General features: G+C 47.6%; 1 protein-coding gene across 1 annotated transcript in view; it reads left to right on the forward strand.

The window, feature by feature from the left end:
* Nucleotides 1-27,105, forward strand: part of Slc6a11 (solute carrier family 6 member 11) — a 133,526-nt gene that overhangs the window by 7,874 nt on the left and 98,547 nt on the right. The window contains exons 4-5 of the mRNA XM_008854892.1: nt 638-728; nt 21,598-21,730. Coding sequence (XP_008853114.1) covers nt 638-728; nt 21,598-21,730 — 224 coding nt within the window. The remainder of the gene's footprint in view (nt 1-637; nt 729-21,597; nt 21,731-27,105) is intronic.

Here is a 27,105-nt window from a genome sequence, read left to right on the forward strand (position 1 = left end):
CGGCTCTTGGGGTCTCTGGGCCTGCAAATATCAACACTAGAATGTTTTTGCTTGAGTCTCTTGGTGATCAGATTCTGAGATTTCCAATAGCCAGTTTTCTGTCTACTTGGACTGAGTGAGGGAATGGACAAACGAAGACTCTTTCTCTGTGTGTGTTCCTGCCTGTTCATCTTTCCAGCCCTCACATCTTCATAAGGCCACCACAGTCTTTGCCCCTTTTTACCTAAGTGGGAAATCTCAACTGTGTCAGAGCCCCCAGGGGCAGCACATCAGCCCATTCTGTTTGTTCCAGCCAGGGCCTCTGGACAGGAGAGACCAACACCATGGACAGGACTGAAGCAGAGAAAGAGAGGAAAGAAAAGCAGATGGGGTGGGGGTGATGAAGGTAGCAAGTGGTAGATTCTGGGTAGGAACAGAAGAACAAGGTTCTACCCCCACCCTGTCCTTCTGTCCTAACCAGCCCAGGCCTCCTGACAAACTCAGACCTCCTGCAAACTATTTGAGAAGTAACCATTCTCCAGAGCCGACTCCCGTTGTCTGGTGTGGCCAGCCCGCCACACCATCAGCTGTATGTGTTCTCAGGTTCAGCCCCATGAAGGTTGATTTCCTCCTGTGTCTTGTCTTGTTCCTACTGCAGAGAAATGTGTGGAGTTCCAGAAACTGAATATGAGCAACTACAGTCATGTGTCCCTGCAGAATGCCACCTCCCCGGTCATGGAGTTCTGGGAGTAAGTAGAGACGTGCTGATGTCCCTTGTAGATGGGGGCTCTGCCCAGCTGGCCTTGTCCTCCCCTCCCCCTGCTTTCCTTTCTTCCTGGCTCCTGACCTTCCTCTTGCCAGCCCAGCACTTCCTGGCTGCTGGGGGCATCTGACTGCCCTAGAAGCAAGCCTAGGGGAGTCTTCCACGATATCCCATAGGAATGGCTAAGAGGAACATTTTCTTGCTCTTTGATAACAAGTCAGCATGCCTAGTTGCTTACTAGGGAGGGAAGTACTTGGTAAAAGGACAGATAGTTTAAAAATTCATTTTAAACATAAGAGAAGATGGAGTGGTTTTACAGTAAGTGAAGTCGAGAGTATATTTAACCTAGAAAGTGGGGGTGGGGGAGCTAGCTTCTTTCAGTGCCTGGAGTGGTTTTTAGATGGGTAGACTCACTTTAATGGATACAGGGTGTGGAGAAGCCAGTCTCGAATATGCTTAAGAGTTAGTCTCAGTACTGTCTGAAAATACCCAGAAGGTTGTGAGCGCCCTTTTTGCCAGAAGTGGGTAGTTTTATCAGAGGGCTCAGGAATATAACTAACTGTGTAAGGGGCACATTGAATAATCCAAGGAAATATCAGTCTGATGTGCTGCTGTTTTGGGGGTTTGTTTGTTTGAGACAGGGTCTCCCTGTAGTTCTAACTGGCCTGGAACTCACTGTGTACACCAGGATGGCCTTGATCTCAGAGAAATTCACCTGTATCTGCTTTCTGAGTACTGGGATTAAAGCGTGTGCCACAACACCCAGCTTCCAGTTTGTTTTGTCTTTTGAGACGAGATCTCCCACACCCAGTGTAACTGTACACAGTGGCCCTGACTCAACAGAGCAAAAGAATCCCTTGGCCCAGGCATTGAATAGATGTTTTCAATATGAGGGTTTTTTCCATCTGAAAAGTCCTGATTTCATTGAAGAAGTCTCCCCTGCCTTGTATCAATTGTAATAGTGAATATGGGCGTGAACAGTGGCTTAAGAGTGATTTTTATTTTCTTAGATACTGCTTTTTCTCCTTTCCTCTAGAAGCTTTGCTGAATTTAGATTTATCATTCTCACGTCCTTCTGTGTGTGCCTCAAATAGAATGTCTTCCATACATACTGTAAAATTTTGTATGGATAGTATCCATTGCTTACATTTTTTACTATTTCTTCTCTCACGAGTGTTTTAACATTGTCTCTATTGATACACACATACTTGTCTCTTTCACACACACTGTATATATTGCATTGTGGGAATGGTTACATTGTATCTCCCAGGTGGTCTGGATGGGGTTAGACTGGCCCATTGCCACTGTCACCCAGCAAGCTGCCTCTTTCTTATGCTGTGCTTTTTTGAGCATACCAGCTATGGTTTCCAGGCTGTATGCCCATCCTATCTGTTTTATGCTGCTGTAACAGAATAGCTGAGACTGCGTAACTTATAAAGAGCAGAGATCCATTTCCTATACTTATAGCAATTTGGGAAGTCCAGGGTCAGGGGCCCAGCACCTAGAAAGGGTCTGTGCTGACCATTCTATGGTGGAAGCAGAAGAGTAAGAGAGCACAGGTGCTGGAGGGAGAAGGGGCCAAGCTCAGCTTTGCATTAGGAATCTACTCCCATTCATCTCATGGTAGCTATTGGAATCCATCCTCATGTGCCACCTTTCAACGCTGTTGCATTGGCAGTTCACACTCTAATCCATAGCAGTAGGGGACAGATTTAAACCATGCAGTACCTAAGGGTGTAACTGCTCATTTGAGGGTACATGTGTTGTCTATTTTATCAGATAATACAAAGAGGTGGCTTTAATTTCATGCTAAATATGAACTTTCAAGGATTTCTGCTGTTCCCCTTCTCCATGCCACTTGGTCTGGTCAGGTGGATTTTGTTGATTTTTTTTTTATTGAGAATTTCATATATGCATATAAGGTGTTTTGATCAAATCTACCCCCTTTGTTTTTGTTTGTTTCATTTTGTTTTTCCTAGATGTGCTAGCTCTGTAGTCCTGGCTGACCTGAAACTTGCTATGTAGACCAGGCTTGAACTTGCAGCCATCCTCCTGCATCTGCCTTCCAAGTGCAAAGGTCACAGGCCTTTGCCAGCTCACTTGGCTGAGTTTTGTATCTCCTGGGTAGTAAATGGTATTTCACTGTGTTAAATATGCCTTTCTCTAATTGCAGGTGAGGTTGAGCATCTGCCCATGTGTTTTGCTGTTGCTGTCCTCACCTGTGAACTTTGGGCTTGTGTCTTTCTGTGGATATTGTGTCTAGGCAGATACTTTTTAAAATGTTTTCTGAGCTATAAAGTCTTTTCCCAGTGTGTTTTTCTTTCTTATTTATAGTGCACAAAATTTTCAATTTTATTACTGAAGTTGTGTGTATGTCAGTGTCTCCATTTTTGGATGCAGTTTTGGTCCCTTATTTAGAATGGATTTTCTACCTTAAAGCTGTAAAAACAATTTCTGTATTTTCTTTTAAGTGTTTTTAAAGTTTTGGGGTTTTTTCACAATTAGGAATATAATGCTTAATTTTATTTTTATATGATATAAAGTGGAAATCTAGCTTTGTTTTTTATATGAATAATGAATTTTCCCAGTAGCAGTTAACTGATCCTTCATCCTTTCTCAGTGTCTGCTTCTATATACCCTTTTCCTAAAAGTCTGCTTGAGGCCCTCTGCCCTATCTGTCGATCCCTTTGCCTCTGTGTGTGTCAGTACCACACCTGTTGTTGTTGTGGACCTTTGCCTGGTAAAGCTCATTTATTTCCCAAAATGGTCCTGGTGTTTCAAATGAATGTTAGAATCAGCCTGTTAGCCTAACCAACAGCCACCACCAAAAACAGAACAACTTTGTGGAAATTTTGGTTGGAAGTTTGTTGAACTTTCAGCTTTATTCGAAGAAAGGTTCCCCTCTATAATTGAGCCTTTCTGTCCATGAACATGGTATAATCAGCTCTTCATTTATTTAGGTCTTTTTTTTTTTTTAACTGTGGACCAAACCCAGGGCCATGTACTTGCTAGGCAAGCACTCTACCACTGGGCTAAATTTTAAATGCTTTTCAAAGTACTGCCATTCAAATGGTGGTCTTCTGAGCAGTTAGCATTCAAACTGATGGCTTATCTACCCAAGACCTAGCGAACCACAGTTTCAAACTGAACACCCGGATAATAGGCACTAGGGAGGAGGTGGCTTCCATCTGGACAGAGTGGTGTGGTTTCCTTCAACACTGGGCCAGGACTCCCTGGAGGTGTATACAGGGACTGTTTCAGACCTTCAGAATTTAAAGCCTATAAAACATGGTTTCTGCGCTTCAGGAACCCATCCTGTTGCTACAGAGTGGACACAGTCTCTGTGTAAGTGCCTGTGAGATTTTCCCCACCATTCCTTTTGTAGCATGGAAAATCTTAGTTAAGTTACTGGTTTTGTTTTTAAATTTTTCATTACATTTTTATTTTAATGTGCAGCATGTGCCATGGTACACATGTGGAGGCAGAGGACAACTCTTGCCAGAGTCAGTTCTCCTTCCACTGTATGAGTCTTAGAGATTGAACTCAAGCCGTCAGGCTTGGTGGCAGGTGCCTTTACTTTTTGAGCCATCTCACCAGCCCACATTACTGTGTAATGTATCTTCTTGCTGTCTGCACTCTTCAGTCAGGAAGCCGCCAGCACCTGTTTGGGTTCACCTACTACTGCCAGGCTTTGGAGGGCTCTGGGTGGTTATTGAGATGAGTGGATGGTTGAGAAAGTCAGGCAGGTGATGTGTTATAGAAAACCCTACATGAGAAGAGGCAAGGGTGGCTGTTCTGGCAGGAACTCATGCTTTGTTAAGCTTCTCACTCATCAGTTTCTGTCACCCCCAGCACCGCTATGCTGTGTCTTTACCACACATCTGACCACCAAGTGGCAGGAATTAGTCTGCATCCTCACATGAGAACCTTTCCAGTAGCCACTTGCTCATTCAGAATGAAGTCCATGCAGAATATACCTGTTTTATCTACACAGTACTGAGTGCCATGTCCTGAAAGTACTCAAGTACTGGGGTGACATGTGCCCTTCCCTCAGGTGCTTTGGTCAGTGTTTTATTTTGCTTCTCTGTTGCTTTGATAAAACACTGACCTTGGAGAGGAAAGGGTATATGTCATCTTATTCTTTCAGTTGACAATCTGTCACTGAAGGAAGCCAGGGCGGAACTCAGAGCAGGAACCTGGAGGCAGGAGCTGAAACACAAGCCATGGAGGAATGCTGCTTACTGGCTTGCTCCCCTGTCCTGTGCTCAGCCTGCTTTCTTATGCAACCTAGGCCCACCTATCTAGGGGTGGCAGCACCCACAATGTGCTTAGCCCACCCATATCACTCAACAATAAATACGTCACAGACATGCCCAGAGGCCAGTTAAACAGATGAAATGTCTCAATTGAGGTTCTCTTTGCCCAGGTGTGTCAAGGTAACAGCTGGAGCTATCCAGCACAGATACCTCCAACTCCTCTCCTGGGAGGAGAGCTTGGACTCCAGAGACTGTATGAAGGGTTCACTATGAGTATTTGGAGCCAGAAAGTTTGAGGAGGCTGACAGCTATGTCATTTTCTATCATCCATGTCCCTTTGGTTAACCTAGTTTCCCAAACTTATTCTCCCATGAAATAACTTGGACTCTCACCTTGCCCCAGCACACCCCGAACATGAGCAGTCACTAAACCCAGGCTGGGGAATGCTTTTAGGAAGTGCTTCTTAGATTCAGCTGAGAGTTCCCTGTGGCTCTGGGAAGAAGGCTCCCAATTCTTCTCCACATGGTGGTCCTTGGAATACCAGGTCAGTTTCCCTAGACTGTTCCTTCACCATGTCTCCTGGCCTCTTGGTTGTGTGGCCTGTTCACAGGTTCCTCACTCCCCCTTGAGTCGTCAGTGTACCTCTGTTCTCCCCAGTGTCGCCCAACTCCAGGGACCTCATTCAGGGTCCCCATGCTTGCTTGCTCCTACTGGTTCATCCATTCCACAAATGTCCACCTCTTAGTGCATGTTAGAAAGACACTGTGTTTGGGGCAGGCAGAGGTGACAGACCTCACAGTCTAATGAAGAAGTGAAGCAAGTGCACAGGTATCCATAAGATCAACAACAGGAACTCCTTCCTGCTGTCAACTGACATGGCCTCATTTTGCTCAGAACACCCAGCCCAAGCCACATCAAACCCAGTTAAAATTTTTTCCCTTTTCTCTTTACTGATTCAGCAGAAGAGGCAAACCCAGTTCTGCCCTAAGTTCTGCATCTGCCCTAAGTTCTGACTCTAGAAGGAGCCTTGTGGTGTGGGCCAGCTTGTCTTTCTAATGTCACATTTCAAAATCTGGCCATGCTGGTTTCCCTTAGTAACAGCCCATTATGCATCAGATCCACGCAGTTATCTAAGTATGTTTGCAGTTCTAAATCTTGAGCCTGTGTCCTTTGGTGGGATTGAGTTTGATGACAAGATGGACTTTGTCTTCACTTTACTTTCTCAAGTTCCCTCCTGGTGCACCCCCCCCCCCAGGTTTTGTGAGCATCACTGGATTCACAGTGTATACAATCACAGTTGCTTTTGTACAGAAACCTATGCAGGGACATGCTGGGGCGTGTGGTGTGCACCACCAAGCTGAGCTCCCAGGGCTTCCAGCTGCTTCTCTGTTCAGAAGGATGCTGCCTTGTTCCAGATTGTCTTCACTGTAAGAGGTTTGTTTCTTTTGTATTTTTGTCTCAAATATATCTTAATTAATCTTTGGACAGAAATTTGGGCTCAGAGGAGTAAAACCTGTTCTTGTGAGGCCAGGCACCTCCCAAGCACCTGCATTGTCCCCCCTTCCCTTCCCCCTCTTCCCTCCTCCCTTTCCCTCCTCTTCTTTTTCCCCTTCCTTCTCACCCTTACTCCTCCTCTTCCTCTTTTCCTTCTTTCTCATCTTCCTCCTCCATCTCTTCTTCCTCTTCTCCTTTCTCCTACCCCTCCTTTTCCTCTTCCTCTTTTCTCCTCTCTCCCTCTTCCTCCTCCTCCTCATCATCTTCCTCCTCCTCTTTCTCTTCTCCCTGCTCCCCTTTCTCCTCTAACCCCCCTCCCGGTTAGCCTCCTTCCCTGTGCATGTCCCAGCCCATCCCAGGATTGCTTTCCTGGCCTTTTCTCCTTTTTCTGTGCAAGTCCCCACCAGATCCTCTGTGTTCTCCAAGTCCTAATTCAGCCTTTTGGAGGCTCTCCTGAGAAGCCCAGTGTAGTCAGCAGCCTCATCCCTCAGCTTTTCTCTATGTTGCTCTTTCCTGAAACTCTTTGTGAACTTGTGTCCTTGTTCTTCCTGCAATGTAGTTAAACTCCATTGGCATAGCTGGTTTCTTTTGTTCACTGTAGTTCTCCCTCTATTTGAGGTGTGCCGTAAACATCTGCTGGAATGAGCAGTGGGAGAAGGCTGAATGTGCCTAAGGCCTTCCAGTTCAGTTTTATGGTCTGAATGGATGTGGATAACCCCACCTGATAATACCAGAGGTGGTAACACCTTCCTGGCACCCACAGCTGTTAGGACAGGTCTGCCAAATAGGAAGAATGTGATTGGTTCTTCCACCTGTGAAATGGGGAGTTGTGTCAGCTTTCTCTTGCTGAAACAATACCCCAGGTAAAGTTTCAAGGAGGAGAAGTTTATGTGAGCTCAAGGTTTTAGAAGGTTTAGTCGTGGCTGATTGTTTGGGCCCATGGTGGCAGAGTGCATCATGGCGGGAGCATGCGGTGGAGCAGGCAGCTCCCTGCAGCTCCCTGCAGCTGAGCGGTAGATAGACACAGGAAGGGGTCTGGACTAGAGCATCACCCAAGGTCACACAAGGGGATGCCCTCAATGTTCTAGCTTCCTCCTACAAGGCTCTACCTCCTAAGGGTTCCATGATTCCCCAACAGTGCTTGTGTTGGGGGCCAAGCCTTTAAACACCTGGGCCTCTGGGGGGCATTTAATAGCCAAACCATCATAGGGGTTAGCCTGTTCCCTGCCTTTCTGGCCTCTCAGGGTAGCTTTTGAGGATACGTGAGACAGTATATTGTGAGAGCCTGACTGGGCCGTAAGCAGGTGTGTGGGTCAGCTCCTGCTCACCTAGGCACAGTGTTCCTTTTGGCTCCTTCTGCAGGTGCAGATTCATGGCTGGGCCTGAGCCGCAGAGATGGGTGGGAGTAGACCCCACTCCACCCTTGCCCATCACATCATCATGCATAAGGCTGCAGTGTAGATCTCAGTAGACAGGTGCTGGAGTCCAGCTGGAATCCCTGCCTTCTCCTCCCGCCAGGGGTGTGCCCAGGGCAGCTTGTGTGGTCTCTGGGAGCTGCTGTATGCTCCTCTGAACATGGATACATGTACTCTCCTTAGCAGCAAAAGAGATTGTTTTAAAAAACACCTAGTACCATGTAAGTGCCCAATAAACAGATGTATTTTTCTCAAGCAGACCCAATCTAAATCTTTGAATATCTACAGGACACTTTTAGCTTTCTGGAGAGAAGGTTCATCAGCCGAGCATTGGTGGCCACCTCATGGTAGAAAAAGGTGGGCTCTCTTAGTTTACTGACTTTACTAAATTCTTGTTTATTTTCTGAACATCTCCTGGGTGCTGCTCACCTTCTCTGAGCCCAGAGATGAGCACCCAGCCCAGTGGAGGATGTCAGGAAGTGATAGGAGAAAAAGTTTCTGAAACATAAGACAACAAATCTGTAAGATGCTTGCACAGAGCCAAGAGTGAGCCCACACACATAACCTGAGGGAAAGACTTCCTGGAGGCAGTAATGCGTGCCAAAACTGAGCTGTGAAGGGTGAATGGAAGTTCATGTGGTTGACAGAGCAGCTAGGTGGAGGGACTAACAGACTGGAGCGCAGACATCTGAGGTGCTGAGGGGGCTTGTGGATTTCAGCTGCAACGTTGAACGTACCTGGAGCCTGGGGATGGAGGGTGACAACTAGGAAGGGGCAGTACCCAGGGCATCTGTTCATGTACAGTAGTTACTCCCCTTACCTGTGATCAGCTCACATCTCGTGTCAGCCTTTCCTGATGGACGCTTGAGGGAGGTCCCAAGTTTACATGGACCTGGTGCTTTTCTGAAGTTAGAAATTATTTTGTGGGCTGCCTTTGAATGGTTTCATCATATATATCCTGGAAGTGTGTGTGTGTGTGTGTGTGTGTGTGTGTGTGTGTGTGTGTATGTGTGTATGCACATGTGTGTGTGCATGCGGCCAGAGGTTGACATCAGCTGTCTTCTCCAGTTGATCTCTATCATTTATCTCTTTTCCTGGTGTATCTGTACTGTATATGCTGCCTGCCATCTTGGCTAGCAGATCCTGTGGTATATCACAGTGCTTGTGCTCAGGTGACCTGTACTTGATTTAATGATGACCCAAGTACAAGCAATGATGCTGGCATTTCAGATAATCAGAAGGAGCTAATAAGTGCCTTTTCTTTTTGCAAGTGCTTTCTTTAAGTGAAAAAATAAAATTGTGTGTGTGTGTGTGTGTGTGCTGGGGGAAAAGGATTTTGCTATGTAGCTTAGGCTGGCCTCAAATTTGTACATAGCCCAGAATGGCTTGAACTCTCAATCCTCCTGCTTCAGCCTCCCAAGTGCTATGTACCACCACACCCTGCAAAATTTTTCACTTAATAAGGAGAGAAAAAACTCCTGTGCTAAGGCTGCCAAGACCTTTTTAAAATTTTTTTATTTGTTCATTTTATGTGTATGAGTGTTTGCCTACATGTATGTAACTGCACTTATGTATGCTATGTCTGCTAGAGGCTAGAAGAGGGTGTCATATCTCCTGGAACTGGAGTTATGAATGGCTGGGAACCAAACCCTGGCCCTCTGTAAGAGCAGCCAGTGCTCTTAACCACGGAGCCATCTCTCCAGCCCTTTGTAACCCATTGTTAGTGTTTCCTTATGCCTGATTTAAAAATTAGGCTTATCCTAAATATGTGCATACAGGGAAACATAATGTCCAGTAGGTTCCAGTACTGTCTGTGGTGTCAGACAGCCCCTGGGGGTCTTGGAATGTCTGCCCCATGGATAAAGCTGATATATATACCTTCAGAGAGTGCCTGCTCTGTTCCTGGTGTCAGTGTAGGTTCTTGGGTATAGCATGAACAAAATTGGGTATATAAACAACCAAATAAGAGGAAGTATCTCAGTAAGTCAAGGCCAGTCTCCTAAAAAAATGCTAGTGGAAAAAGGGACTTGAGAGTGTCTTGGGGTCAATCAGGGCGGGCCAGTTTGAGGGGTGGCATTTGAGCAAGGACCTGAGAAGTGAGAAGGTAACCTTAGATGCCAGGGGCACACTCTGCAGCTGAAGGAGCAGTGGAGGCAGTGACCTTGCCTTGCAGAGTGTGTGTGTGTGTGTGTGTGTGTGTGTGTGTGTGTGTGTGTGTGTGTGTGACAATAAGGCCTCACATCCAAGGAGGGCCTTTCCTGATATTGCTCATGAGAGGCTGCAAAGTTACCTGAACCTAGTGCCATTCTGGATGGTTGGAAATGATTCTGTGAGCTGCCCTTAAAGGGACTACCCATATAAGATCAGCTCTAGAAATAAGGCAGAGCTCTATCCCTGGCTGTAGAACTGTTCTGTCCCAGGCTGCAGAGGGTATGGTCTGGGTGCAGGAAGCTGAGGTTTCTGCCTGGCCAGAGGGAAGCTGGGGGGCACAAGTGCCCAAGCTGTTGGAGAAGCAAGGGCAGAAGCCATCTTGGAGGACGATGGTTTATTCCCTCCCCTAGGTAAGTGACTGACCTGTTCCCCTGACTCAACCAACACTCCTGCACTGCTGCCCTGCGCTGTGAGATGTTTCCCCATCTTACACATGCAGATGAGTCCTTCCTTAAAGAGGCTCATGGGAGGCCCCAAATTTCCCCAGACTCCAGTTTTTTAATTTAAAAAAATTTTTTGTTTGGTTTTTGTTTTTGTTTTTTTTGACACAGGGCTTCCCTGTAGCCCTACCTGGCCTAGAATTCACTGTGTAGAACAGGCTGGCCTCGATCTCACAGAGTTCCACCTATCTCTGCTTCCCGAGCACTGGGATTAAGAGCGTGAGCCTCCACGCTTGGCTTCCAGTTTTTGTTTTTGATAAATAGCAACTGAAGCCAGGCCTCCAACAGGCACCCTTAAAATCCATTTGTGAAAGCTCTTACTGTGGTATGACCAGTCTAGTGCAGAGCCTGAGCATGTCCACTGTTTGTGATGGCTTAAAAAAAAAAAAAAAAAAAGACAAAGGACACATTTAAAATGTCCCATCAGAGAAAGTATGCAATAACATAAAAGAATGAGGAAGCAAATATGTTGATGTGGAGAGACTCTGCCATTGAGGTGAGGGGGAAGATGAGGTGTGGAGAATTGTATAAGACCTGCAGCCCTTATCTGAAATGCAAATGCTACAAATAGTCTGACTTGCTTAGACTCTGGGCTATTTTGCATATACATAATTAGATAGTTTGGCGATGGGACTGGAGTCTGAACATGAAATTCATTTATGATGAAAGCAAGCTTTGTATGGCCCACCCACTGGCAATTTTACATCATACTTTTAGGGTACCTGCAGCTTTTCCCATGAGGTCAACTATGGAATGTTGGCGTTTAAAAAGTTTCAGATGGGGTTGACTGGAGAGATGACTCAGCGGTTAAGAACACTGGCTACCCTTGTAGAGGATCCAGGTTCAGGTCCCAACACCCACATGATAGCTAACAACCATCCATAACTGTAGTTCTAGGAGATCCAACACCCTCTTCTGGCCTCTGCAGGCACTGAATTCCCATGGTGTATGTATATTCATGTAAGCACTCACAAAGACATACAGACATGCAAAATAAATAAATAAATCTATAGTTGGGCATGGTGGTGTATGCCTTTAATCCCAACATGGGTGTGGGGGAGGCAGAGGCAGGCATATCTCTGTGAGTTTGAGACCAGCTTGGTCTACATAATGAGTTCATTCCTGCTGGTACTACATAGTGAGACCCTGTCTCAAAGAAGAAAAAAAGTTTCAGATGAGGCTGGGAGATGGTTTGGTAGCTACAGTACTAAAAACCTGTTAGGATACACATAGAAGCTGAGTGGGAAGAGCAGTGCATTTGTAATATTTATTTATTAATTTTTAATTTTTTATTTTATGTGTATGAGTGAATTAATTGCCTACATGTATATAAGTGCATCCATGTTGTGCAGTGCCTGTGGAGGTCAGAAGACAGTGTTGGAATCCCTTGGAACTAGAGTTATTGATGGTTGTTAGCCACCATGTAAGGGCCAGGAATCAAAACCTGGGTCTTCTGCAAGAGCAGCCAGTGCTCTTAACTACTGAGCCATCTCTCCAGCCCCTTATTAATTCAATTTTGTTAACATTAACATTAACTGAAATCAGCCCTGGGGAGTGGACAGAAGAAAAATCTCCATCTTACACTTAACTACCACAAGGACGTAGCCTGAGCACACAGCCAGTCCATCATTGGCTCCCTACACCCCAGATACCTGCCTCTGCTGCCTCAAGCCCTGTGCACAGAGAACCTCATCTGTCCTGGAAAGGGTCCTGCCACTCATTGTCCCCATCGGTGAGGCACTGGGGACCCTTGAACACAGCTAAGGAGAGCAGGGAGGGGTCAGGAGATTTACCAGTTCTAACCAAAGTGACTCTTTGTTGTCCAAGTAGGATTATGAACTTTTTTTTCTAACCGTTGAAAATTTAACTGATTACAAAAATAGCAAATGGGGATTTAAGCAACCAAAACACAGTAGATCTATCTTTTTTATAACAGATCATAAATCCCTTACAAATCTATTCCCCCAGGCCTAAGAGGTCACTCCTTTATTTCCTGCCCCTGGGTCCCTGTCATGCTGAAGCTGGGATATTCTTGCTGAAGTCCACTGTTCTGGCGTCCTATTATCCAGCAGACGTTAGTGGCCCCCTAAAGGCCTGAATGGAGCCATCCCTCTATTCACCAAGCAGCACGGGGCACTCCTTCACTATCAATGGCATTTAAAGGGCAGAGAAGGCCCAAGGAAAAACCCAAGTTGCTCTTTTGCCCCATATGAAGCTATCTGCCCTAAGCCACCCCAACTGACCCAGAGCTCCATTTTGGGAAGGATTGGTTTGTGTTCTGACCCTATCTGAGCTCTACACTGAAAACCCCCGCTGAAGGGTGGGTGCTGCTTACACAGACAGCCTTGAAAGGTTGTTTAGGTGCCATAGTATGGGGACCCAGAGACTCGGGCCTGGGGGCTTGCAGCAGGAATGTCTATTCTGTCACCTTGGGCTTACTACTTACATCCCTTTGTCACGGTCTTGGTCTACAAAATGGGATTATTAGTATAACAGTAGTAGCAGTAGAGATTGGGCTTAGTACAGCTCCAAATCTGCTCTTATTGTGCATTCATGACCATTTGGGCAATGCCAGGAAGATGATGACATTTTAAACTGACATCCTACACTATGTAATGGGAGTAAGTTGCTGTACAAATAAAAGTTTTGTCTAAGGTTCTTTTCATGTCCTGATGGGTACAGTAGGGAAAGGAAGGCCACCTTTATCTATTATGCACCTACTGTGTACCCTGGTGCTGACCCTTTAAGCATGTTCCTTCCTTCATTCCACCTGCTCGGGATAAATGGCACAACTGGCTATCTGCTGTGCATTGTGCACAGGGGATCTAGGATGTTCAAGGTTAAGGGACATGTCTGCATGATCTTTCATGATCCCCACCTGCAGCACTCTGCTGTTAAGTGAGTACTCTTCCCTCCTATATGTGGACCACTGTCAGCTGCCTGTTGTGTGCATAGCATCTAACCCACACAGAGCCCCTACTACAGCCCTGTGCATGGAGGTGCTTGGAGGTTTTCAGCAGATGGAGCTTGTACCTCATGAAAAGGAAGGAAGGCTGGAGGAAACTTACATGGAAGGCATCTGTGCTAAACACACACCCGGTGGTCTTCCGTGGGCTCTAAGAGGCTCCTTTAGCAAAGTGCTTGAACCTTGATTTAGGAAGAATACTGCAGTGTCCGGTAGTATTCTGACATGCCCTTTGAGAGCCTCCCACTGGTGGCAGGAAGCATCAATGAATGAGTGACTTAATTTTAGGGTCAGGAAATGGCTTGGAAATGGCTGTTTCCAAAGTGTCACAGGTATTCAACACTCCAGATTGTTTTTAACAGAATTATAAGAAAGTATATGAAACTCTTCAGATTGTACCTGTGTGAACACACACACACACACACACACACACACACACACACACACACGTCCACTGCCTGCTCCCCTGGCCACATTTTGGGTTTTGAATTAGGAATACTCAACCTGTACTTTATTCCTTTTTGTAGCTAAATAAAATTCTGTCATATGGACGCAGAATATTTGGTTGGTGGGTTCAGGAACTGAACTCGGCTTATCAGGCTTGCATGGCAAGCACTTTTACATGCTGAGCCATCGCACCAGCCCACATTGCTAGATTTTGTGTTTAGCTTTTTACAAAAGTGCTAAACTGCTTGTCCCAAGGTGACTGAACTATTTTACATTTCTACGTACAATTTATGAGGTCCTGTTGCTTTTTGTCCTGTTGGTTATTTTCTGCCTTTTGTATTGCGGCCATCCTAGCGGGTGTGAAGTGGAGTTATTGTGGTTTTGCTTTTAAATACATTAGGGGAGCACTGGGTTAGATCACACTATCCAGGTGTTTATTTCAGGACTTCTCAGAGCATCTTGGATGTGCCAAGAAGCATTGGGAACCCCTAGGGTAGGCTGGAGCATGCAGTGTTTTCCCAAAAGAGGTCTCACTGTGCACTGAGAACTCAGAGTGCCTCAAAGGGTTAGTTGAGAAGCACCCGGTAAAGCATAGGAGTCAGCAAGCTACTGGCCAAATCCCTGTTTTTGTAAAGTTTTATTGGAAGAGAGCCACACCCATTCATTTACAGGTTGCCCCTTGTGGCTCCCACATTGCTGGGGCAGAGCTGAATGGTTAGTTTGGAGACAGACACCTTACAAAGCTGGAAGCAGTTGCCATCTGACCCTTGGCAGAGCAGCTTGCAGACCTCATGCCTTAGAGCACCTAGGGCATAGTGAGGTGTCCATACCACATTTTGATGGCTTGCTGGTAGGGGTGGCAGCAAGAATGCTTGCAGCTGGCTTGAACTATCTGAGCGGGAGCTTGAGGGATTGATGAATCTTGGAGGGCTTTGGGGAATTGAGAAGGAGGGTCTCTGCTGAGGACACAGCTAGAAATGGGAAGTTCAGGAAATGATGGAGGAGAGGTTCTCTACGGAAGACACACGAGAGAGGGGATATGCAGGGACTGATGGAGAAGGAGGTTCTCTGCAGAGGAAACATCTGGAGAGAGGAGACATGCAGAGACTGATGGAGACCTGTCTGCCTGGTGGGAGGCTCTCTGCACAGAAAGAAGAAACTAGAGAGGCAGCTCCAGATCCTTCACACCAATCTCATTTCCTAACTGTGCTCCTTCCTTGGCTCTCAGGGGTTCTAAATCTACCCCCAAGATGCATGTCTGGTCAGTGCCCCAAGGCAAGGCACTGTTGTGAATCTGCCTCCAGTGGAGTTCAGGAGCTTCCATCCTGCCTCCCTGAGCCACAGTCTCCCCAGCTATGCACTAGGAAGCAGAGTTGTCCCTCCCTCATATTTGAGGAAGGTTAGATGAGATTCTATACTTGATCTGCTTGGCCCCAGTGGGCAGGTGGGAAAGGCAAGCTGTGGCCATCCTTGTTATCCTTTATGAACCCAGAGAGCAGTCTCCTGTGGGCAGAGCAGCCTGGGTCCTCAGAGATGCTCAGCATGTAGTTGGCACCCAGTAAAGACCTGTGGAATTGCATTTAATGCACAGACCTGTAATTCATGCAGAGGAGGGGCCTCACTCTCCATCCCAATGTAGTTTGTAGGTCTGTGCTATGGGCATTCTACGAGCCCTCATGCATGGGGAGAATTGGGGTACTGAACTCTCTTCCCAGAAAAGTGCAAGCTGAGTCTGGGGCAGCAGCCTGGCTCCCCTGGAGGGCCCAGGAAAGCACACTCTTTTGGTGATGGGCCTTTTTTGTTGTTGGAGTTGGTTGCTTTGGGAGACCAGCATGGCTATTTATAGCTTAGCTCCTCAGCGCCAGCTTTTAGGGCGGTCTCCACGTCCCTGCCAGCACTTTCCCACATGGCAGGTTAAAGAAAGGTGATCTGTTTGTGGGCTCCGTGCAGGACATGAAGATGAGGCCTCCCTGGACTGGCTGGGAGCTGTTCCCAAAGTGAGTGCCTCTCCCAGGCTCTGTTGGAGAGAGTGAGGGCCAGCTCGGGTCTCCAACTCTGCAGCCTCTAGTCAGCGCTGCCTCACCCTGAGTGGCCATTGCCCTTTGCCCGGAGCCAGCACCACTGGGTAGGTGAACCACCCAGAAAGAAAGGAGAAGGTGGCTTGGAGAATCCACTGGGGATTTTAGCCACTTCCCTTAATCCCCCAGAGACAGAACTTTGAAGTCTAAGAAGCCCTCCCCTGGTAGGTCTCTCAACAGGTAATGTGGTATCAGTAGGAACAGAACCTTGCTTCAAATCCCAAACCTGGGCAGGTTGCTTCCCAGCCTGGGCCCCAGGCTCACCATTCATGTGATGAGCACATAGCTGGCCCTCCATACATCTGGATTTTGGACCTGCAGATTCTGAACCCCAGGATTCAACTAAGCACAGATTGCAGATACTCAGCATGCAGAAGTTCTTCCCCTGTCATTATTCCCTAAAGGATACAGACCAGCTGCTTGCAGAGATTTATGTTGTGTGACCAAGAGATGATTTAGAATATGGGGCACGATGCACCACTTCTGTACAAACACCCATGGTATAGCAGGGCCTGGACCATCTGTGGGCTTTGGTATATGCAGAAGTCCAGGAACCAGTGACCCATGGATGTGAAGGACCAGAGGACTAAGTCTCTGATGGCAGTTGTTTGCTATGAGTGCTGAATGAAGTGAGTTGGGGGTCCCTACTCTTAGCACCTGTCATAACCCCATCCATGGTCTGTCTGCTCCCCTCTCCATCTCTTGATAAGAAATCACAGTGTGTTCTGGACTTGATTTCTGCTCCTTCTTTCCTCTGCCAATAGAAAGGCCCTCTGACACCTCCACCCATGTGTTCCCTCCCTCCCCTCATCACTGGCCCCTTCCTGGCAGTATCCTGTGGCTACCTTGGAGCAAACACTGAGTACGTAGCCCCTCAGCCCCTTCAGCCCCTTGCCTCCAACCCAGCAGAGTTATCCTTACTAAAAGAGCCACCTCTCTCATGTCTCACCTCCCATTCACTCCTCATGGGTCTCCCCTGCAGAGAGTGCAGCTCTTAGCCTTGACAGTGGGCAAAGGAGCCACTTGCCCCCCAGACTCCCTCTCCCTTTGAGGTTGGGTATGCCCTTCTGCCATGCTGCCCTGGTTCTCTGACCTATCCTTCTTTGTCTCCTTCGGGAGTCCTCCCTTCTTTCTTGTGCCCTGGAGATGTTGGGTTTCTGGGGTTAAGTTGCAAACCTGGTATCTTCCTTCTCCAGCTCTCCCAGGAAGCCTCCAGTGCCAGGGCTTAGGTGGGACTGTCTTCCCAGCTTGTCTTTCAAGCTTTGTATCTAGAGATCCAGCAGCCTCCAGGCCTTGCAGTCCCATGGATGTCCCACCTGCACCTCAAGCCATCTGGTTGTAAAGAATGAGTGACCATTCACTGCTTTCTCCTCAGCCACACTTGCTACTTTACTGCTTCTCTGCTGAACTTGTCCTCATCTGACCAGGGGTCCACGGCCCTTCTACATTTGTTTCTTTCAAACCCATCCATCCCATCTTCTACCTGGTCACAATCCACCTCGTTTACTACCCTTCCTAAGAAGAAGGCCTCTGCATTGGGCACCCACCTCATCATCATCCACTCTTTCCTCTGCAGCCAGAGTTGAGTTTCCAGAATCACCCATCCGACCTGGCAGGGTCTCATCCTCTTTAGACTCTCGTAAGCATCCACTACCCTCAGGATGCAGCCCCATTCTGCAGGGCTTACACGGCTTCACCCTCACCTCTGCCCCTCACTCCAGCTCATCACCTTGACCATGCATACCTCACTGAGCATCCTTTCCAGCCTCCAGCTTTGCCATGGGTTGACTTTCTGCCCCTAAGACCTCCCACTACACACCTTCCTTGCTAACTGTCTTCCTACCTCTCAGCAACCCCCATCCACACCCATATTTATATACTGGCACCGATCCCATCACCTTCTTCTTGCCCATGATTTGTTCTCTTTCCTTGTCTGCCTTTCCTGCTGGGTCCTGAGCTTTTTCTTGGCACAGCACTTGCCATCCCGATAGTCTCTGTAGCAGCACTTGAATATAGCAGTTTGTTCAGGAGTGACAGGTGCTCAGTACTCCCTTTACCTGGCATGAAAAGGAATGTGAGGTAGCTCTGAGCTATGCTTTTACTGTTGCTGTAGTTAATAAAGCAGGATAGAAACTCAGTGGTGACTTCAGCATTATGGGATCTCATGGGCCAGTGCTGAGGCTCCCCTGACTCCCAGCCAAGCCGTCATTTGCTGATGACAGGGAACTTTAGGCAAGTTCCTTCAGCTGGCTGTGCCTCAGTTTCCCCATCCTTGAAGCGGAAGTGATAATAATTGTTCTCTCAAGAATCATGGGGCGGGCTGAGCGCTTTCACTCTTGGGCAGCCTTTGAAGGCAGGTACCATTAATCCTGTTTTATGGATGCAGAAGCTGAGGCCCAGATAGGTGACATTTCTCACCCAAGGTGACACACCTGGTAGGAAGCAGAGCTGAGATTTGAGCCTAGCCAGTCTCAAGAATGTGCTGAGGGCTGGAGACACCTGAGCTCTATCCCTCCAGGCTGAAGTTTCAGCCTCCAGAAATATGCTAAAGGTGCTCTTTGAATCTGCTCTTATGCCAGTTCATAGTGCACAGTGTTTGACTTGCAAACATCCATGTCCCTGGGGAGCCCCAGCTAGTCCTGAGTGCTTCCCACTCCTGGCATGGTGTCGGGAGGTCCAGTCCTTGGTCCTGGCCGGCCAGCCTGTTGGCAGGAAGCTCTTCCTCATTCAGTCTCTTGTATGCCAGGGCTTCATAGGGGAGGGTCATTAAGAGAGCTTTTTCCCAGGAAGGGCTATGCCTTCCCCAAGTCTCCAGAGTGGAGTGCCCCAGCCCCCACACTCTCAAAGGCTGTCCTTGTGGGTTTCAAAACAACCCCACAGCCCAACCAGCTGAGAACCCATCCACTGAGCCCCACTTTTTTCTAGAGTCTTCCTAGTGACAGTATCAGTTCAACCTAAAGAAAATAGTTTGAGGATGTTTTCAAATAGAGCCTGACAGAACAAAAGAGCAGTTCATCCTCCAAGGCTTTGGAACGCTGCTTCCCATTCTGGAAATGAGACTGTTCAATTAAGGGAGAGGGCGCCGGAGCAGGCTGCATGGCTCAGAGGCTTGTGGCATCCAAATGTGAAGAGAGGGGAGCAAAGCCAGCTAGCCCCTGGCAGATCCACTCACTCCCTTCTTCCTCCCTCAGTCCCTGTGCATTTTCAGTCTTCAGATCCTCAGTTCGTCAGACAATTCCAACAATAAAAAAAAGTGTGTGTGTGTGTGTGTGTGTGTGTGTGTGTGTGTGTGTGTGTGTGTGTGTGTTGCCTCTGCTAGCTGGGGAACCCCCATGTGATTTTTTTTGAGGACTGTGCCAAGTCAGCAATGAACGGATCAGAGCATGCCATGTTATTTCCATGCACAGAGACCAAGGGTCTGTCTTGCTTTGGGTAATTCCTCCTTATCAACCAGTGGGATGTTTCAAATAACATTTTGAAAGGCAGTAGGTTTATGTCAGTTACTGGGGACAAAGAAGGCAGTGGACACCCTCAAAGTTCCTATAGAATTTTGAGAGTGGTGATATTTCCAGGGAGGAAGTCTATCCCTGCAGTGACTTCTCAAAGGATCCCTATCACGTGAGCAAGAAACAAGTGTTATTGTTTTATGCCTTTGAGATCTTTGGGAGCACTTTTTACTTCAGCAAAACTCAACCTGTCCTGACTGCTACGGGGGGCCCAGGAAAGCTTCCTGGAAGAAGCCATAGACAAGCCACATTTTGAAGACTAGTGGAATTGAGCCAGGAGAAGAAGGAAGAGGAGGCTTCAGCTTCCCCAGTTCCCTCCCCAAAAAAAAGGCAGTGCAAAAACCTACAGAGCTCAAAGTTTATAAAGAAATACTTGTAGAAACATGACCCAGGACAGCTCCCAGGGATCCATTCTGCAAAGATGCTTCTCTGTTACCATACCAGATTCCCTTTGAAGTCATTGAAGGTCTCTTATGGGCTAAGGTGTAATGTTTTCCATTGTATTAAAACTGTAGACTGCTAAGCTATCTGAAGCAGGCCAGGTGGTGGTGGTTATTAGGACAGGATGGCTGACTTCTCAGATAACTCTTTTCCCTTTTATCCATTAACCTAGTTAAACATGCTTACCTTTTATCCTCAGAATCTAAGGTAGTGCCCAGCACACACATAGTAGGCCCTCAGGAAATGTGTACTAAAGTGGTTGTTCCTACTTCTTCTGGCTATGAGCCTGAGGACTGGTTTCTAATAACCCCGTGGCTGCCCACAGTCTGATTTTGTTTGGGGGCCTGCCTGCTTTCTCCAGCAGGGGCTGGGGCTGGAGGGAGCCTGCTGACCAGCGCTAATTGGTGTCATTGAGTAATTAATGCAGAATCAGGCCCGTGCTGATTCCCAGGGAGACAGACACTGAGGGTGGCTTTCATGCTTGGTGGGGTGGGATCTCCTTTCTTCAGGGACATTCTCAGAGCACCAAGGCGACTGGCACTGTCTGGCGGGAGTGGCTTGGCAGCCAGAATGGGGTTCGTGGAGCAAGTGTGGAGGGGGTTTGTGCCATGGTCGAATACAATATGGAGCGTGGCTGATTTGACTTTAAAGAAAGACAACCCCGGGGTGGGCTCTGGGAGTTAGTTCTGTAGCAACTCTTAGGAATCGATCAGCTCTGAGGGAAGGCCATGGGCAGAGACATTTACAGCATACCTAGGGTCCTTGCTGTCCTTTGGTCTGGGTCCTCTGGGACACTCCTATCCCTTGGTATGGACATTTCCTCTCTGTGCCCCTGTACCCTAACTTGCTGTCCCTCAAATGTACCACACTGTCTTTAGGGTTCCACTCAGACCCACAACCTAGAACAGTTTCCACTTCCTCCTTTTCCCACCTCTGTTCCACTCATCCTTGAGAATGTGGCTTCCATATCCTCCTTCTAGGAAGCTTCTAGACACTCTACAGCAGCAAGGATAGGTTGAGTCGCATTGCAGGAACAAATGCCCCAGAGCTCTCAGTCATTGTAAACTGCAGGGGTCATTTCTCACTCACATACTGTCTCATGCGGACCCTCAGGAATGGGCTTCTAGAACCCCTGCTTTGACACTTGCTTCCATAATCACAGCAGGGTTAGGGAGCCTTGCTACCTGACTCTAGAAGCTTCTTTCTGAAGTGACACATGGTCCATGGTTGACCAAGCAGTAGCCATAGCAAATCCTATATCCACCCCTGAGTTCAGTAAGGCAGGGATACATAGTCTGCTCTTAAGGACATGGAGTGTTTGTGAAGTAGTACATTCTTCCAGATACTCCAGTTCTTCCCCAGCCTCTTCTATCACATCTTCATTTTTGCCCAGAGCATCACTCTGCATCAGAAGAGGCTGAGTCTTGTTCCTCCTACAGGCCCCATGCCCTGCTCAGGGTTTGATGCTTGGCGAATGTGGAGGATATAGTGTTGGGGAGCCAGAGTGTAGCCTGTCCCTCTCCTCTACAGCCCTTACTCTGCCACAGGTCAGAGCACAATGGGCCATCAGCAGTCCAGTGACTCCACACCCTCCCTCTGCAGGCGTCGGGTCCTGGCCATCTCTGATGGGATCGAGCACATCGGCAACCTCCGCTGGGAGCTGGCTCTGTGTCTCCTGGCAGCCTGGACTATCTGCTACTTCTGTATCTGGAAGGGTACCAAGTCGACGGGAAAGGTAAGAGGTTGATCTTTCTAGCCATGACAGAAGGTTTTTGCGCAAACTCACAGGTGGCCTCTCGAGCACCAAGAAGTTCGTGTTGGACACATCAACTCTTAAAGATGAGGGGTAGGAGGAGCACTGGACTGGGAGTCTATTCAGAAGCTCAGAGTTAGCTCTTCCACATACCTACTGCACACTGGGGGCTGTTCTGCTTTGCTCTGAGCCTTCGTTTGCTCCCCTCTGAAATAAAGCTTTACCCCACCTGTTGGGTGAGTCCAGAGTCATATATAGAAAGATGGGGTAAGATGCTTTGAAAACTGACCTGCTAAATGGTTATGAGTATGATTCTTATATCACTGAGCCTGGCTACAGGTATATGTCAGCAGGGAATACTGGCATCTCCACTGACAACCCTGGATCTGAGACTGTCCCTCTCACCTGCAGTCTGTAGAGGGGACAGCAATGGCTTCCATCTTACAGTCTTGTTGTGCCAGGTGTACCAGGTGGCCTTTGGGTCACACTGTCTGGCTAGTGGGGAAAAATGGGAGACTGTGGGCCGGCTCCGAACTGCCAGGGCCTGGGAGTTACTTATATCTTCTCCCCTGCAGTATAGCCCCTCCCTACCCATAGGGAAGCTGGGAAGCACAGGGGAGTTTTGGTCAGTGAGCAGACCATGGGCTGCCACAAGGATAGAGGGTTGGAAGTGCAGAACTCCTGGCCATGTCCAGCTCCCTTGTGTGGTTTACACAAGAAGAAAGGAATAAAAGGAAAAGAATTAGATGGCATCATTTAGAAATTAGACTTAATGTGGGGAAAAGAAGTTTGACTCTAGCACCTCTTGAGGAATAAGATTTGGCCACCCTGGGTGTGAGTATCCACCTGACAGGTTGTGTAGAGCCAAGCGACAGGCACCTCTTCCAGTGAGGTGATGGTTGGCCACAGTCCCCACTGTCCTCTGTTACTCCTGCTGCTGTGGCCAAGTACCCAGGCCATTATTCTCCTGTCTGCTACTTTTAATTTTTCCTTATGAGAAAGAGGAACCAAATGTTTCTTATGCCTTGGTCCCCCTGACTATGTATATCATTCCTCATGTTTTTGGTTGTGGTGGGTAGTTGCTCATAAATTTCTAAGTTCTTGCCTGGGGCAAAGTTGAAGATGAAGCCTCCAAGGAAACAGGAATTTAGAAGCTCTGGGCCCTTTTGCAGAAGCTGGTCCCCTCAGGCCCTGCAGGGTGGGTGGAATGAAGAGGAATCTGCTAGGATGGCAGAGACAAGATAGCCCAAGAGGGAAGTCAGAAGACAGCTAGAGGAGAGCCATATTTCAGGGGTTAAAGCTGAGGGGATGCATTAAAACAGCCACAGAGGTACCTGGGAGCCACGGAATGTTAAACAGGGACGTGTGTCCCTACAGCCATGGTGATTTGCTGAGATTTTCTCTCTATAGGTGGTATCACAAACACAACAGGAGTCTTTTGTTTTTAGAAATATGAAATGGTTGTATTATTGGCTACCCTTCAGACCGATCCCGCTATCTTCCACATCCCTCCTTGCTGCCTTTGCTGGCTGAAGAAGAAAATGATTGGAAGGTTGAGAACCAGGCTCTGGCCCTGATGTGGTGCCACATGCCTTTAATCCCAGCACTGAGGAGGCAGAGGCAGGCAGATGTCTATGAGTTAAAGGCCAGCCTGGTCTATGTAGTAGGTTTCAGATCAGCCAGTGCTACATGGTGAGACCCTGTCTCAAAAACAAACAAAAAAGACCAAAACAAAACAAACAAACAAAAAAACACAAACAAAAAACCAGGGTCTGAAATCAGGACTCAGCCCACAGGCCTGTCACTCACTAGCTATGAATGTGGACACCTTGATTAACTTCTCCAAGTCTCACTTTCCCCTTCTATAGAATGAGATAAGTGAGCTGGCTTCATGGGGTGAGACCAAAGTATGAGTTGTGTTCTGGGTCTAAACAGTGTTTGGAGCTCATAGGAAGTGCTGATTGAATGATAGTTTTTAATCTTCTTATTATGGATATAAAATATGATTCAAGAAGTAGTTTCTGAGCTGGGTGTGGTAGCACACACCTGTAATCCCAGAATTTGGGAGCTGAAGCAGAAGGGTGGTTGAGTTCAAGGCTAGCCTGGGCTGTATGACAAGACTCTACTTCAAAAAAGAGGAGGAAAAAAGTAAGAAAAAAATGGTTTCAATACTTAATGTAAACTAGCATTATTCAGTGGGTTTCACAGTTTTTATTACTTTTTTTACTTATTTATTCTCTCTCTCTCTGTCTCTCTCTGTGTGTGTGTGTGTGTGTGTGTGTGCATGTGCGTGTGTGTGTAGGTTAGAGTCAATTCTTTCTTTCCACAGTGTAGGCATGTAGGCTCTAGGGATTGTTAGCCTTGGCAGTAAGCACCTTTACCTGCTGACCCATCTCACCAGCCCTCAGTAGGTTTCTAAAAGTGAACAAATTGTACCCTGAGCCTTCCCAGCTGGCCTGTGGAACCCTTGGGAGCTCTGAGGAGCAAGTTAGAACCATGAGTCATGCTTCTTGGAAGTTACACCCAGCCCAGTATGCTTGGCCAGTAGCTATGTGTGGTCATAGGGAGGGCTGACCCATCAGGGTTTATGCACAGGGGTCTAGGACATGGCCACAGCAAGAAGTATTCACACTCAGTCCTTGCATGGGGCATGTGCTGTTGGTAACAGGGAAGCCTGATGCTGGGGAACTGTGGGACAACTGGCTTCCAGGAAGGACAGGTGGGTGGGTGCAATTGGGGCCATTCAGACCAAGGGTCCAGGGAAGATGAGGGCCCAGGCATGTCTTCACCAGTGCTGCCTCACCTGGTGCTTACATAGGGTTTTTTCATTTGCATTGGAACATCTGATCTCCTCAACTTAGTGATCTTTTTCATAAGTGGAGAACCAAAGGCTAAGAGTGATCCAGGAACCTGGTCACAGGAACCTAGTGCCTTAGCCTCAACCTAGCCCCAGAGCTGCCCTCCTGCCTCTCTTGAATACATTCATTTGTTTACACAGGGCCTCAGGCTGGCCTTGAGCTTGCTGTCTAGCTATGGGTGCCTTAAATTCTTGATCCTCCTGCCTCCACCTCCTGAGCACTAGGATTACAGATGTGCACCACCACACTCAGCAAGGTACTTTTGACTAGCACAAAGAATATTGTAGTGTTGTGAATGATGGACCTATGCACATCCTCACTCAGCTGGCTCCTCCTCCTCTGTGGCAGGAGTGGCAGCAGCTGACACAGTCATAATCGAGGTTCTTGGTGAAGTATTCTATTCATTTTCCAATTCTCTGAGTGCTTTTCTGAGTGCCATGTGTTTGTCCACTGAGGCCTTGGCCAATCCCGTGAGACAGAAGCTCAGTAGCCACATTTTACAAAGGGAGGGATGGAACAACTTGCTTAAGGACTATACAGCAGACAGCAGCAGACTGGGATGAAATGTAAGCACTGGTCACCACATAACCTATGTCCAGATAAGTGCTTTGTCACTCCGTCCACTGCATCCTGAGGACAGAGATGGTTTGCTTATGAACTAGTTAGGAAAAGGTCAAGGAGACAGTATAGCTCTCTGAGATTGCTGCATGTCTGCCTGAACAGTGCTTTTCAAGGCAGTGCTAACACTGCAGCTGATGAGCTAATTGAGCACCCTCTTGCAGGCTGGGTTCCTTCAGGCCACAGTGATATCCAGGGTGACAGCTGGTTTGCCAAAACTGTGAGACTCCTTAGACCATCTAGCCCACTCTGCCCTGAAGAAACTGAAGGCTCAAAGACAGGAAAAGGACTTGTCCAATGTCACACAGCAAGTATGTCAGGCCAGTCCCTTGGCACTTTATAAATGATGAGGTTCACAGGGTCATACCCAGCAACTTAGGGAGAATAGGAGTTCCTGGGTTGTCAGGTACAATCAGAAGATATGGCACATTGGTTCCTGTTTATTACATGCTGCATCTTGCCGATGAGTCTTTTGGATTCTGTACAAAAACAGCTGAAAATAAAACATGGAGTCATCCAAGACATCCTGCATGGGCAATGGTGACCCCTGACCCCAGCATGAGAACCATTTTTCATGATAGAAGGAAGGAAACACCCATCACCCTGGGACTGTCCAGGTCTGGTCTAAGTTGGCATTTCCCCTCCATCCCCTTCCCAGAGGTCCAGCATGTTTCTCAGAGCCAGATATTTTTCTTCATAACAAATGTTCACTAATGCAAGGAAAGTTCCTGGCCCCTCCTGTCTCCAAGGTGAAAGCTACACCCAACTTCAATATGATTTGCCCAGCTGCTTCTGTGGTTGGGAGGCAGATACTGCTGGCTTGGTCTTGCAGCCAGTGGATTTGGGAGCAGAATCTCTATTAGATCCCTGAAGAGGTCGTGGCATGCTACAGATAAAGTCCCTGTAGCTCTCTCCAGCAGGGACATATCCACAATAGCCATGCATGTTCCACAAGGCCTCAGTGGCATTGGTGCTCCATAACCCTGGGGACACCTAACATCAAAGGTCAGAGCTCAGTATCTCTTGGGGTCAGATGAGCAATCCCTATCTCAGAAGAAACTCCACTGAGTGGGAAGGATGCTGGCAAGGGCCCCACTGTACACCTGTTGCTTAGTAAATCTGTGGAGTATATGAATCCCATCCTGCATCATTGAAGACATGGGCAGGTGGTCCCCAATGAGAATGCAGTGCATGAGGGTGAGCACACCAGATAAGTGTGCATCCAGAGAAGGTGGGCATGCTCAGATAAGTGTGTGGCATGAAAGGGTAAGCATTCCAGACAAGCATGCAACCTGCAAGGATAGGCATACTCAGATAAGTATGTATCTGAAGAGGGTGGGCACACAGATATGTGTGTAGCCTTTGAGGGTGGACATGCTCAGATTAGCATGCAGCCTATGAGAGTGGGCATGCTCAGATAGGCAGTTGTAATGGAAAATATAGTTGCTAGTGTTTAGTTAACTCAACAGCTGAGTTAATCAGGTCCTGAGAACTGGGGCTTTTTGTGGCTGCCTTAAGCATTGGAATGTTGGATACAGGGTGTCAGGCAAGTCAGGAAGTGGAGGTTCAGGGAAGACAGCATGATTTGCCCTTCATCCTTGCCACCCATTGGTCAGGAGCATAGCTAGCATTCAAACCTGGGTCTGTCTGCCCTACAAATTCAGGTCTTCACCTGTCCTGTGCTCCCAGCAAGGAGCAGTGTGCAGATTCAAAACATTGGTCATAGTTCTGAGCACATGGGAGCTGCTAATTCATCAGTTATTTTCCTTCCCCAGAAAAATTGTTGCAGTTTCAGTACCTTGCTTGCGTTTCCTCTCTAAACACTGTTGGAAGCTCCAGATATTTCCTGTGGACTAAACAAAAACATTTTATCAATAATAA

This window comes from Nannospalax galili, unplaced genomic scaffold (genome assembly GCF_000622305.1).
Source record: "Nannospalax galili isolate Female #2095 unplaced genomic scaffold, S.galili_v1.0 scaffold406, whole genome shotgun sequence".
In the NCBI taxonomy this organism is placed as follows: Eukaryota; Metazoa; Chordata; class Mammalia; order Rodentia; family Spalacidae; genus Nannospalax; species Nannospalax galili.